The sequence below is a fragment of the Vollenhovia emeryi genome, unplaced genomic scaffold, assembly GCF_000949405.1.
Source record: "Vollenhovia emeryi isolate VEMERY1.0 unplaced genomic scaffold, V.emery_V1.0 DF939145.1, whole genome shotgun sequence".
In the NCBI taxonomy this organism is placed as follows: Eukaryota; Metazoa; Arthropoda; class Insecta; order Hymenoptera; family Formicidae; genus Vollenhovia; species Vollenhovia emeryi.
The window spans coordinates 769,555-783,773 of NW_011967221.1; the positions used below are offsets into that span (position 1 = coordinate 769,555).

At 42.2% G+C, this 14,219-nt stretch overlaps 1 protein-coding gene across 1 annotated transcript; it reads right to left on the bottom strand.

Moving 5' to 3' along the window:
• Positions 1 to 1,054: 1,054 nt before the first annotated feature.
• On the bottom strand, positions 1,055 to 13,891 carry LOC105566302 (PR domain zinc finger protein 1). The gene is made up of 8 exons (XM_012020201.1): positions 12,480 to 13,891; positions 9,807 to 9,977; positions 8,203 to 8,322; positions 7,326 to 7,451; positions 7,090 to 7,216; positions 3,389 to 5,296; positions 1,705 to 2,046; positions 1,055 to 1,487 (listed from the first exon to the last, which is right to left on the bottom strand). Exons 1-8 carry the CDS (start codon positions 12,516 to 12,518, stop codon positions 1,327 to 1,329), a joined length of 2,994 nt encoding a protein of 997 aa, XP_011875591.1. The 5' UTR covers positions 12,519 to 13,891; the 3' UTR covers positions 1,055 to 1,326.
• Between the last annotated feature and the right edge of the window lie 328 nt (positions 13,892 to 14,219).

The following is a 14,219-nucleotide window of genomic DNA, read 5'->3' on the forward strand; positions in this document are numbered from 1 at the left end:
CAAAATCCGCCATTTTACACACCGACCTAAAATCTTAGCACGTCGAAGACTGCGAAATTTCGTTTTAAGAATTATATATATATATTTCTGCAACATAAATATAGCGCGCATTAAGAAACAATGATATATCTTTTCGTACGCGCAGATATTTTGGAGGGAAGTAAAATTGCGATAGAAACGATTACTTTTAAGACTATTCAGCTGAATTAACATTTGTTCGAATCGTTGGAAATTCGTTCGTCGTGGTGCGTCTTCGACGTGCAACTCTAAAATGCATCGTGGAAAAGTAATGGAAAAATCTGAATGACTTTGGTATCGTTGCTTATGCGACCATCCTTCCTACTTTTTCTGAAATGACAGCATTACGATCTTCTCAAGCGACTAAATACCTAATTACTTCGAACACCATTTCGCCCTTTCGTTGATAACGCTACGATAGAAAAAATATAGAAACGAGTATTTACAAGGATAATTTACAAGGAAGGAACTTTATGCGCGTTTCTAGACAGAACTTCGTCGGCTTTCCTAGAACAAAAATCCATCTTCCCTTTTTCTCATATCGTCTTCGGTTAAAACAACAAAGTTCTAAGTATCCGCTAAAAAATTAGGCGGTTGTTGACCAATCGATTGAACAACTATTACGCAATTAACAATAATTACACTACGGATTTATTATGATCATCTCTCGCGTTTGCTCGTTATTTTGAGAAATCATTCACAAATCGTCTATAATTTTGATAAAATATGGTCGGCTTATAGATAAAAATAAATAAAATAAATAAAATAAATAAAACCTAAAATCTCTCTTTTATTTCTATCAACATTCAAGTTTAATTTTCAAAAGTATTCTGACAATGCAACATAACAATTTTTTAATTGTAAAATATTGAAGGTAATAAAAGTTATAAAAACAACAAATAAAAACATTTTTAAATATATTATTTTATGATAGTATTGCGTACGCGTATTTAAAATTAGAAAATCTCTTTGAAAAAAAAATTTTTTTAAATAGAGTTTCAATTCTAAAAAATTGGAATATTAATAAAAACCTATCAAAGAGTTATTTTATTGTTTTAAAAATGTACAATAATTTCATCGAAATCAGGAAGGAAAGCTTGCAAAGATTTCGCGCGCGACATTATATGCGAAAGCTCTGTTCTTGACTGCCATTTCAAAGAGGGAAAGCTCCCATCTCCATTCTCTTTTCTAGTCAGCCACGAGCAACTCTCTTACGTTTCCACGATTGCATTTTGCGCCCGAGCGGAAGGAGGCTCATACCCCATCATGCGACTTACGTACTTATGTACATAATATTATGTAATGTACTTATGTACACTCGATAATGTGTGGCTGAGATGTTTCTATGACGCTCGGCCGGCCCACGGAATTTTCCAAATTGTGAAGCGACGTGGAGTGCGGACCATGCGTCGATCCATGCCTGTCGTAATTATCGATGTGCTCCAACTCGCATTCCTTGGGCATATTTCCTGCAAGAATAATATACCCGTCCAGCGTTGTCCTCGTCCTCTTATCTAATGTCTAACGCATTTATTCTGCTTTTGAATATTTAATTCTTTCCGAGGGTCTGAACGATAAACTTGCCAATTAACGTGGATTTTCACGTCTTAGCGACGTGCAACAATGAAAGATAAGCTGATTCTTCATTCTACTTTGATTGTAAACTTATCGAGAGTTCGTACTTACCAACATTCATGTCAGGACCGTACTCGTAATACGTCGGCGAACCCACGGCCGCGGCAAGCGCGAGCTCGTCCTCGATGTTGTTTGGTCTGCAGCTCGTTGTCTTCCAGTGGGTCCTGAGGCCGCTCGCGCTAATGTACTTTTTGTCGCAACCCTGGCAGGTGTAGGGACGTTCGTTAGTGTGCAACCTCTTGTGCAGCTTCAAATGAACGAATTGGGTGAACTTGGCGGGGCAAAGGTCGCAGGCGTACGGTTTTTGACCGGAGTGCAGTCTAAGGTGGGTTTTTAGATTCGAGGTCGAACTGAACCTCTTCTTGCATATCTCGCATTGGTGCGGCTTTTCACCTGAGGACAGTCGCATTGACAAATATATTATTGTCTAAAGTATTTGGCAACAGATCTGACGATAATACTATTTCTCATATTTTCAATCGAACTTTGGATAAGCAAGTTTGTCACAACAATACCCCCTTTGTTTCCTGTGCTTAGGAAATACGCGATCAGACGTGAACAAAAGAATAGAAACTCTTTATTATACAATATTGTACATATCAATTAGTTACGTGCTATCACCAGTAATATTATACAATATTCGTAATATAATATAGAGTGCTGTTACATGGCACCCTTAATCGGATTTAATAACATCCGTACACGGAAAGACCGGCTAAGGCAAAAATAACTAAAATAAAAATGTTGCCGTATATATAGTAGGGGCATCTACATTGTTTAGTGTTGCAACATTCACTAAGTTTGCTGCACAAAACGCATATGGTTGTCTCCACTACTTATCATACCAATGTGGGTATGACAACCACAGATATAGCTGTCCGATATATTACTATTTACTTATGGGGTTGTGTCAACCCTAATTAGATATGTGGTAAACCATATCGGTCTCTCCGTGTAATTATAAAACTGACCAATCGCAACTATTCCTCAGAAGAATGGAATGACTGTGATTGACCAGCTCCTTAATTCCGAATGTTATTAAACCCGATTAAAGGTGACATGTAAGTGTAGTCATTGTTGTGCCGCGAGGGGCGCAGGGTTTTTGGGATCGTCGTTTTATATCTTGCTAGGGCTCGGAGAGCCGAAAAAGAATAACTCAGTAGTTTATACTCGCGTCTTAATTAAGACTGACCCGCCTTGTTTTCTTCCCATTCGTCTTTTATACTTTATTCTTGGACGATTAACCCGGTTTAGTTGAAGAAGTGGGTGATTAGGTCATTGCTGTGTCTGCAATGTCCTAATCGTTATGCGTGTTTCGGGAATTGCGACATTCGATTGTGCGTAATCTCAAGGTTTTTTTCAAATGGCACGCGTGCAGCATCGGTACGGGAACCGTAGCTGTTTTGCTTATCGTTGCACTTGGCAAGTGTTATCTGACACTTTGCTGCTTGCAACAGCGTTGTTACAATATCTTTGTCAAGTTATTGCAAACTCGGAATACTGTATACAAAAAGACGGAAAGTAATTGTTAGATACTGATTTAAAAGAGCGGTATAAATTTCATAAAGACATTAACTAAATCTACAAAGAGCAAAATGAAGATCTTGTAAGATATATATGTTGAAAAATGGAGGTTCCACTTTGATTGTTATTCCGGCAATATGTCAAGACTAATACACTTTGATTGTTATTCCGGTAAATATGTCAAGACTAATACTCGGACTAGTAAGCTTACCGGTATGCACGAGATGATGCTTCTGAAGGTGCGCGAGTTGTGTGAAGCTCTTGGTGCAAACATTGCACTTGAAGGGTCTCTCGCCGGAGTGCGTCCTCAGGTGTACCTTGAGATTCGATAGCTGACCGAAGGTTTTGCAGCAGACGTTGCACTCGTAATGCATCTTGCCGTCCTTCTTCTTGAGCGGATAAGGTAGCGACCTATAGCCCCTCGAGCCCTGAGAGTTGGGGCTGAGGGAGCCGCTCTGGGAACAACCGTGGTCGTCCGGCGACAAGGAGCTCGGCGAGTATCTGTTGAGAGACGACGAGGAGTTGGGGTGAATGGTGAGACCTGGATGGTGGCCGAGGTGGAGATTGTGCGTGCCAGTGATCAACGCTTGGTTACTGTCGATTTGCATGGTCGACGAGGTGGGTAGCTGATGGCCGCCGCTGCTGGTGGCCTCCAGCCGCCTGCCGTCCGTGGTCCTCTCGTAGACGACATTGCCGCTTGGCGTGGGCGAATAGGCGTTGCAATTGATAGACAATGACGTGCCCATGTTGTGGTGCAACGAGCCGTTTTGGTGACCGTACAGACTACCGTACGGACTGTAGGACGAGGGCGATTGAATCGGCGAAATTGGCGAGACGCTCTGATTGCTGCTGCTGCTGCTGCTACTGCTGCCGGCGGAATTCGGGTAAACTGGACTGGCAGATTCGATTTGACAACCGGTGGCCCCTGAGCTGCCGGAGTAAAGTATCGTGGTCGGGGTGGGTACTCCGTTCTGACTCGACGACGGCGACGGCGACTTGGTCTTCCGCTTGGGCGGACAACCGTTCGCCGTCGTAGACGCCAAATGCGGGCTGCTGCTGGACGTCAGCATCGTGCTGGACGAGAGTACGCTCGTGCTGGAATGTATGCTGCCGCCGGCGTTGCTGGACGAGTGCAAACTTCCGGGGTGCGGCGGCAGACTGCTGTTGCTTCCGCCGGTGCTCGAATGCGGACCTCCTGTGCTGGAGTGCAGATTGCCAGTGGGGCTCTGCATGCTAGGTAGCGCGCCACCGTTGCCGCTGGTCGAGTTCACGCACGAGTCTGTTTGTAAGGGCAAGTTTGAGCTGGAGTCCGGGCTGCAGGGCAAAATATTTCCGTAACGATGGGACTTTTTGTAAGAATACGCCATCTCGGTGGGGCTGGAGGGTGGCGGCGTCACTGAGTCTACGTGAGTCTGATGGTGCACCTGATGATGGTGATGGTGCTGTTGCGAGCCGCCATTGTGATGCTGATGGTGGCTGTTGTTATTGTTGTCTGTGCTGTTGCGCAGCAGAATGTTCTCCAGGATAGAACTACTGGGGTTGGCTAGGTAAGCGGGCCTGCCAGACATCGGCATATGACCACTCTTGACCTCCGGCTCATAGAAGAGTTTCGTGTTCTTGTCGGATATCTCATCCTCTGTCACGGTCGACAGCACCGTACTCTTCTGCAGGATGATAGGTGATACCGGTTTCTGGAGTTCCGGGGTGATTGCCCGACTGGACAACTCCTGGTCTTTGTCCTTCGTTGGGCCGTCGGCTATACATTTCGTCGTCTGGAAGTTACCGTAGGTCTTGGAGATCTTAATCTTCACTTTTCTGTATTCGTTCTTCGCTGCAGTGTTGTCTTGCTTTAGAATCTCGTCGTTGCACACCGACGATTTGGCATTCTTACTAAAATCCAGCACGTAATTGTTCTCACTGTCGGACTCACTGCTTTCCTCAGGTGGTGTCAGGATCTCGTCGTGATAGCCGTTTGAATGATAACCCTCGTCTGACCTCACAGAACCATCCGTTGGCGTCATCTGACGCCTCTCGTAGATCGACGAGTCTTTCAGTGGCGATATCACGTCGACGGCGGGCGAAATTTCCGTTGGTAGCGTTGATTGTTGTACTTGTTGTCCTGAACAAATAATTGATAACGAATATATCTCAATCTTTTCAATATATCGTTATATTAAGTACAGGCTCACGAAACTGATCAAATCGTACCATTGAGGAAAAAGTGTATAATAAAGACAACATTGTTCTAACGAGTTCACAATACGAGCGTTCATCTGTAGTAATAGAACACAATAGTAAAATTTATTTAAATAAGAATAGGTAAAAGCCAACGGGCGACGTTCACGAATATCTTCTGAAAATTTGTGCACGAAGATATCTGTACCAGGATCATCGATATTTATTTGTTAATTTTATGTTAATTATTTAAATAAAATTAGAGTAACTCATACAGCAAAGAAAGGTTTAGGCATATGTCTGAGAAAAATGTTGCCTGCTGGATTTTATCTATTCTTATATAAATAAATTTTACTATTGTATTCTATACTATAGCCGAACGCTCGTATTGTGAACTTGTTAGAACGTCTTTATCATGAACTTTCTTGTTAATACCTACTCTCATTCCGATATAAACGCAAAATAATGTCTAACAGATCGGAAACAAATGTACACTGAGAAAAAAAAACTGTTGAGTCAAGAACATATTTCTTGATTCAACTATATATGCTGCAATCACGGGCTGTCAAACAAATATTGGTTAATTCATTTAAGTAAATATTTATTAATGAAAACTTATATATATTTAAATAAATTATGTGTATGTTTAATTGAAAAACACATATATTTGACAAATTAATAAAATTCGTATGGCTTAAATGTGATAAACACAAATATGAAGGAATATAAACGACTAAGAGTCGTGACAGGGTGTTAATGTCTAAATATTTTATTCTAAATTTATTGCGAAAAAATAGTATAGGATACTCTGGCTGAGGTGATATTTTTTTCGCAATAAATTTAGAATAAAATATTTCGTCATTAACACCCTGTCACGGCTCTTAGTCCTTTATTCCTTCAGATATATATTTGAATTAAAGAAATACTGTTAACTAAACATATTTAGTAATATCAACAATTTTTTTCTCAGTGTAAGGAATGAGAAACACTGAGAAAAATGTTCGCTACCGTAGCTAATCATGGTTTGCTCAAAATATTTCGCTGCCATAACTATACATTTCTAAACCACAGCAAATGGTTTGCTGTCGCACCAAATGCAATGGGCACGTAGCAAAATATTTAGCTATCACAGCTACATATTAGCTGTGCATATTTTACAAGTGAAATTTACTTGCCACATGCAGGTTTTAGCTACGGCAGCTACATTTTTCTTTCCGTGAAGCAGTGCAGAAAAAAAACTTATTTTACGAGCTTACAACAGAGACAAGGATTTCATATACGGACATTGCACTATATACATTTTGGAACAATTCTCGTATCTATTATTTTACCTATCTGCTTGTTCCGTTGCTTATGAGTTATGCTATCACGTAGGATTTTATAGGATCTATTTGTCGTTTGCTGCAACTTTACTTTACATTGTAATTTGCAAAATCGCGTCAATGTAGCTAAGAAATTCTTATGCGACACCAGTTAACATTTACGTAATCATAATCTTTATTTTCTAGAAAAGATTAGCCGTAAACATAGATAAAACTATATCGTGAAATACATTGATAGAAATGCATGAATAATTAAGTGAAATTTAACACAAGTTATAAACGATGGTCTCCTTATAGCACTAATCATTTTAATTTACAAAGTAGTACATTGAGATTTCGATTTGTGCATTAAATTTCCATGTTATGATCTAATTTCCACGTTATATTAGCTTAAGGTGAATATATGTCTACTTACGTATTCTCTGAAGCATCAGCTCTCCGGTGAGCGGATAATTGAGCCTTTCCGCGAATTCCCTGCAGTACCAAACCAGCAACTCTTGATGCGGTAATATCGGCTTGATCGTGTAAAAATAAATGTTCATCTGAAACACGGCGGGTAGCAACAATTGTGAGCTTTTTCTCTGCGCATAATCTAGACGTGATTTAAAATGTATGCTCCTTCGCAAGATGCTCTCCGCAAGATTGCTTTACCTTATACTGGCATGCTATTAGGTTTTGCGATTCGGACGAGTAGGCGGGATTCACGTAACGCATCCAATTCGATTTCTGGACGTCATAACCGTCGATGTAATAGAACAGCTCGTTGTTCTTGTATACCTAGGCAATATGAAAATCACTTTTATATTCGCGACGATTGAAACGTTTCCGTGAGAATACCATTACGGTTGACGGATTTTTAATTACGAGCATGTATTCATTGTTTATAGATATGTTCCAATCATATCTAAAAAAATGTGGACATTTAAAAATATATAAAGGTATAAAAATAGCATTTAGCTGATTAAACAGCTCGTTCATTGTTAGCCCATTCTTAATAACGCAAAATCAATAATTACTAATGTATCAGTAACTGATGATATATTTTCTTAATGATTATCAAGAGTGCTTGATACTATTCTTTCAATCAGGTTCACAATCCAAATCTTTCTAATTATTCTGCATGTTTTCTCTATCGCAGATACACGCACAAATTTTCTTATTATGATCAGAAAACGCTGAATTATTATTACAAGAAAATACTAAAAAACTGACTAACGTTTGCGTTCGTTAGCTCTCGTCACGATTTGTGTATATCGTGTGTTTCGTGCAAAGATCATTGAGGAATCGAGTAATCGTCGTAACGAATTGATAAGTTACGAGGCATCAACGGCTTCTCGCTAGATCAGTTGAAACGAGTTTCTGGCCTTTGCTGGCTTCTCCTTCCTAGCTTTTTTTTCTACGTTTTCTTTCTTTTTCAATTTTTGCTGACTTTGTGTCGAATCTGTCTACGTTAACGGCCTCGGCGAAGAGTTCTTTACCGCGAATAATTTAAACATTTGGGTTATAAGGGATGTAAAATTGACCTTACCCGCCAGAAATACTTCCGGTTCGCGTCCGCCGGTACCGAATCCTTCGTGTACACCTGGCCGACCAGAGGGCCGAAACGTGTCCCTTTGGGGATGTAACCGGTGCTCCACACACCCAACACCTGTCACATATGTAATTTCCGATTAATTGAGTCGACTGAAATTGAGGGACGATGCATACTTGATGCTTAAATATCAATTTAGTCTCTTAGTTCTCATATATCTCGTAATTTATACATCCATCAAATTTTATAATCGAAATTTCTCTCCAATAAATGTTGTAATATTTTATGATTTGATATAAATTTTTTATTTCTTATTTTTCTATAAAGGGCATGGCAAACGTGCAAAAAAGCAAATGGAGTAAAAGGAATTAATGAGCAGTCATAAACAGATATTTGCGATTACATTTAATTTGGAATGGATTTGCAGTTCGAAGGCCGGCAGAGAAATAGCACTACCGAAAAACTTTTCTTTATGTCTTTAGGCTTCGTCCAGGAAATCGCAAAAAAAACTAGGAAAATGTATGAATGATCGGTAAAAACGCATTGTTTGCTTACTCCGATATTCTCATCGCCCGTTCTCGTCTATTCCGGCGTTGTGTTAAAATACGCGAATATCGGCAGAAGATAGAACCTATTTTCATTCCGGCTCACGTTAGAATAGAATTCGCCCTATTGCATAGAAACGTCCATTCGGCAAAACTAATTTAACTCTTCGGTGCTTTCAGTCCAGCGCGCGCTTCCGATGCTTTTGTTTCTCTTTTGACAAACGGAAGCTCGACCGACGGACGTCGATTAGCCCGTCGTGCGCTTCTTCTTCTCAATATATTACATCGTTGCGATTCGCGAACGTTTCGGCTTCCACGCCGGACTCGAAATTTCGTAAGCGGCATAGAGAGGCTTCGAACAAAGGTCTCGCGCCGATTACACCGAACGTTCTCTATTCTCGCCGCGCTGAAGAAAGTGTAACGCGATTCGACTTCGCCGCTAGGTCATGTCTGGTAAGTTAATTAGCCGCGTCTCTCGGTCAAGTTTGATTTCATGGCGTCGTTCGGCCAACGCCTTTTGCTTCATATTTCACGTCGTATCTGTCTAAAAAACTTATCTAAAAACCATTTTCCTCTGTCAATCATTGAAATTCATATGTCTATCTCCTTTCATGGAGCAACGTTTGATGAGAAATTGGAACAATTTTTTAAAATTATTACTCTAATTATGATACTCAAAGTAAAATCAAAATTAAATAAATTAATATTGGAAGAGTTTGTTTTCAAATTACAACGGATAGAAAACAGAACTTTTATGGATAGGAGACTAACAGTCTATCTCGAAATTTCTACCAGTGCTTGTAGCTTACGATTAATGTTGCTCGCGTGTACTAATATCTATTTAAATTCTAAAATTTCTGCAATTTGATGGATTAACGTTTCGCTTCAGGGGATTACGATTTTTTCCGGAAATTATCAGTTTTCTCGCGTGACTTTGCGCGAGTTGCTGACAGCGAAAAATTAGTAATGTTTATCCGCTCGATGCGATTCGCGGCTAAACCATGCGGCTTTTACCGAGGTAATTTCGGAATAAGTTTCTTCCACGAGTGAACATACATCGTTGAGGGCCTGAGAGGGTTTAAGGACCAGGTTCCGTGGCAAGGATGCCTCCGCACGATTTGTATCGCCCGGCGATGCCGACACATCCGGTACCAAATATACGGCATGCTGCTCGAATTCTTCCTCCCTCAAGGTCGTGTGATCCCACTCGCTGGCCTCCATCCTTCGCTGTAAATAGAATCGGAAGCTTTTGTTAATTTCATTCGATATTGACAAGATTTCGCGAAAACATTTCCTAATTTTTCCTTCGCTCGAATAATGTAATTATTTTACTATATTTGACGTGTCTAGTTTACAGTGGACACAACTGTACAAATTAGATTTACAAAATTAATCAAGATTCCACGGAATCTTATACACACACTTATCGCAAGATCTTAAATTTTATGAGTTGTAGCAGAAGCGACGTTTCAGCTTAGAGACTCTTCCACGATCTTAGGTAATAGAAGCTAATTTATCCCCGTGGCAGTGCCCTCCGAAAAGCTGCGTGTAATCGAGTGACGGATTAAATGTCCTTTTAAGCGGATTATACATTAAGAAGGCTTCGAATTTTTACAGTATGTTTTGAGATTATTAATTCTATCATATACATCGTTGTCACACGCGTATTATCTATCACCCGTTATTCGATCTTACTTGCTAACGATGTCTGGGAAACAAACGCGTACATTCCATTCTCATCCGTTCAATAACACTTGGAATGAATAATCGAGGCCTCGCCATTGATGCCCACTATTTTTTACCCATGTTGTTTTTTTTATAGACTTACGTTTTTTATTTTTATCAACGAGCAAACACTCGATTAAGCTCAGGCGTCATCATTAAATCTCGCAAAAGTTAACCGGCGCGATCGTTATCGAAGGAATAATTAAAAGTCCTGGCGGTGCGCAGTTCTATTTCTTGCTTCATGTATTCGCGCAACTCCGGGAAATGATAAATTTGCAATAAACTCGAATCGAAACACGAACTATTTGGAACCGATCAAGTTGACGTAGAAATAAGCAAGAAATGAAATTAAGTCAGTTAACGGTCAATAATGAGATAATTCCTCGATTATACATCTGTTTTCTGCAATTTCTTCGGGTTGAACGTTTTTGTTCTGCATCTAAACAGTACTCGAAATAACGTGTGATCAATGATCGCGCAAATTCGAAATAATACCATCCGTTCACGTGCAGCCAGAGAGATTGTTAAAACGTCGAATTAATATTACAAAGAATTTTCCGCGAATATCGCATAATTGCCGGCGGGGAAAATGTCATTGAACGAATCGCGATCCAGTTTTCTCGACAGTGCCCGACTCTTCAATTTGCGGTGGTGCAACACTTTAACACCGCGAAAGTGAAACCCGTCCACGCATTGATCGACTGCAGGGGTGGGAGGGAGGGAGAAAGGAAGGAGAAGCAGGGGGTGGTAGGGCGGACGGGGGCATAAACTCCGAAGTCCTCCCCGTCCGCTACCACTCGCCGAGGGTTTTCGCTACCCGGTGGATTTCGATTTCCATGAAAATCGCGCACCGCCGGTATCGCAAACCGCTCGCTCGCGTATGCTTTCGACGCGATTTTCCGACCAAAAGCGTTTTATCACGTTCCCGAATTCTCGGGGAAATGGATTTCTTACAAAATAGATATCGCACCTCACAAACTAATTCTTTCGCTGAAACATAATAAATGTAAATTTACTCATGAGAGCTTCACGATTTTTGGGCAGCGTTTCGCGATTCTTTTTAAATCAATACTTCACGGACGATTTCCTTTTCACAGGTGCGTAGTTTAGTTTCTCGATTCGTTCGCCATGGACAAACAATCGGTTATTTTCACCCTCCCGGAATATTGATTTTTATATAGCTTCTTTGAAAATTGATGTTCATATTCAAAGACCTGAGCTTTTTGATTTTTTCCCGTCTCGGAAAACTAATAGCACGAATATTGTACAATGCGGTTTTCTGCCTTGGCGCAGAAATTTCTTTCTCCATTATTTCACACACACACACACACATTGCGTGTGATATTTATTTTTCATCAATTTTCAATTATTTATGTAACTGTCTTAGTCTTTTAAAATGGAAGAATTAATTTCTTATATCATAGAATTAACTAACCGTTTCTCGATATAATTAACTTAAATTACTGCTCTTAATTAATATTTCTCGCTATTCCGGTATTGTATTTTAACACAAATTGTAACAAGCTCTCTTCCTTCTGAAACTTTCATCTTGCGATAAAATTCCCAAATAGAAAATGTGCAAAACTGCAAAAACTGTTGAAATAACACGCAATGGATTATATTTCACACAAAAGATCGCTGCACTCACAACAACACAGAAATTGCAGCCGCGACAGAATCGATCCCTAGCGAAAGGATATATATGATATTTTAGTCGGTTGCGTTACGCGTTGCGTTACGAATTTCCGATTCCTTTATGTTACATGCAATTATTAGTCTTTTTGTAGTAAGAGTAATATCTATTATTTCAATTTCTTATTATCTGTTCGTACAATACTCCATTAAATCTATTCGAAATCATCTATTGGCTTTTCTCTGGAAATTTTTGTTAAAATAATTATTCGCGTATAAAATTGAAACGTACATATCAGAAACGTTATTTTTCCACTATTGTCAAGTTTGGAATAACGAAGGGCTATATACGCAGAACTCCATTTTTCTCACCACTGTTAGTTCCGAGGCGGCGGTGTCGGCTGCGTGCATCCCCGTATTTTTCGCACTTTAGACTCCAGAATAGCAAAGGACTACTCGAAAATCGGTATTTTTCTTTTGGGCCCTCACACCGACTCTCTTACAGCATTGAAACTTGACGAACGCCAAATGTATTCTCTTCCTCATAGTTTGCAGTACGCGTTAACGTTGCGCGAGCCGGGCTTATAGTACTCACGGCTTTCGGATGTTGGCAGATAAACTCGACGACGATAGTGTTGTTCTTCGAGGTGGAGATGCATGTAGGTTCACCACCCTGGCTCACTCGGAGAACACCCTCTCCTGTCGCGATCCCTTCGCCGTTGCGCGACCGTGCGTGCGCGGTGCGAAGGGCTCAAAATCGTTGCGGGCCGGCGGCCGCCCTTTACGTGATCCTGTGGTTCCTCAGGGAGACCGGCATCGCGCCGGCCCCGGTTGCACTTAGGGCCCGATCCTCCTGGCCTCGCGCTAGCGGGCGACGCAGGGCGCCGTTTACCCTCAACATTTATCCAGCTCGATCTGATCGCGCCGAAGGGGGTTGCACGGAGGACGAGGGCGAGAAATTACGTCGGTAAGGCCGATCGCTGCCCCGGCTCTCGCTGCCTAGGCGGTCCCTACGCGGCCACCTACGCGCGCCGACGACGCTTATCGATTATCAGGACATCGGAAAAAGGGAATTGCAATCGATTCCCACCGATCGCCCGACATTTCCTTGTCCGTGTCGCCGTCGCGCTCCTTGTTTGTCAACAATGCCAATTCTCGCCGCCGTCGCCGCCGCTGCCGCCGCCGCCACCGAGCGAATCGACGATCGGAGTCACCTCCTAGGGGAAGTCGCGTTTCTCACTTTTCTTTTACTTCCTCCACCTTTCTCGGGTGCAAATCGATTTCGGCTCAAGACTCAAACACACACGCGTCAACACTAGCGATTATTCACTACCGATCAGGGTATCTCTCTCTCTCTCTCTCTCGTGTTATCCCTCTCGAAGTGTCATCCGACGACGCGCACTGTCACCGGCTTTCCCAAGCGATCACACTCTTCGGCACCGATCTCCCGCTGTCAAGACGCGTACCTGGCGAACGCGAACGCGCAAATTACCTCCTTTTTTTTTCTTTTCGAAAAATGTCGAGCGCTTCCGGAGAAGCCACTCGCGGAAAAACCGGGAATCCGCGGCGGTCCTCTCCCTCGCGAAGGGGTTGCGCCTCCGCCTTCGTGTGGTTCTCCTCGGCGGGATGGCACACGCAAGAGAGCGCGGTGTGTGTGGAACTCGGGTAGACCTGACCTAGCCCAACGCGACTCGGCTTGGCTCTCCTCTCGTCCTCCTCCTCCTCCCCCTACGTCGGTATTGGTCGGCGGATATACGTCGATCTCCCTTCCGCTTCCGTCAGTTCCTTTCTCTCTCCCTCTTTCTCCGTCTCTCCCTCTCCCACGCCGTCGTTCTCTTTCTCTCTTTCTGACGCACGCGGACGCGGTGGTGCGCCCGCAAAGCTGCCAGACCAGAGCAGAGGTGGTGCATTTCTCTGCGCTGCGCTTTCGATCGACCCGTTGCCAGAGGCTCCCCCTCTCTCTCTTTCTCTCTCTCTCTCTGCCTCTGTTTCCCCATTTCTCTCTCCCGCTCCCTGCCTCGGTCCTCGCCACCCCGAATCCTCCCGTTCTTCCCTCTGTCCGTCTCGCTTCACCGTACGCCACTTTCCAACCTCGTCTACCACCCCGATCCA

Bases quoted from the DNA above. Each gene is read 5' to 3' on its own strand.
- LOC105566302 (XM_012020201.1), bottom strand. From the start codon at position 12,518: ATGCACGCAGCCGACACCGCCGCCTCGGAACTAACAGTG. The intron at 5,297-7,089 runs GTAAGTAGACAT...TTATTTGTTCAG, and splicing joins GCTGATGCTTCAGAGAATAC to GACAACAAGTACAACAATCA. The intron at 1,488-1,704 runs GTAAGTACGAAC...TTATTCTTGCAG, and splicing joins CGGTCCTGACATGAATGTTG to GAAATATGCCCAAGGAATGC.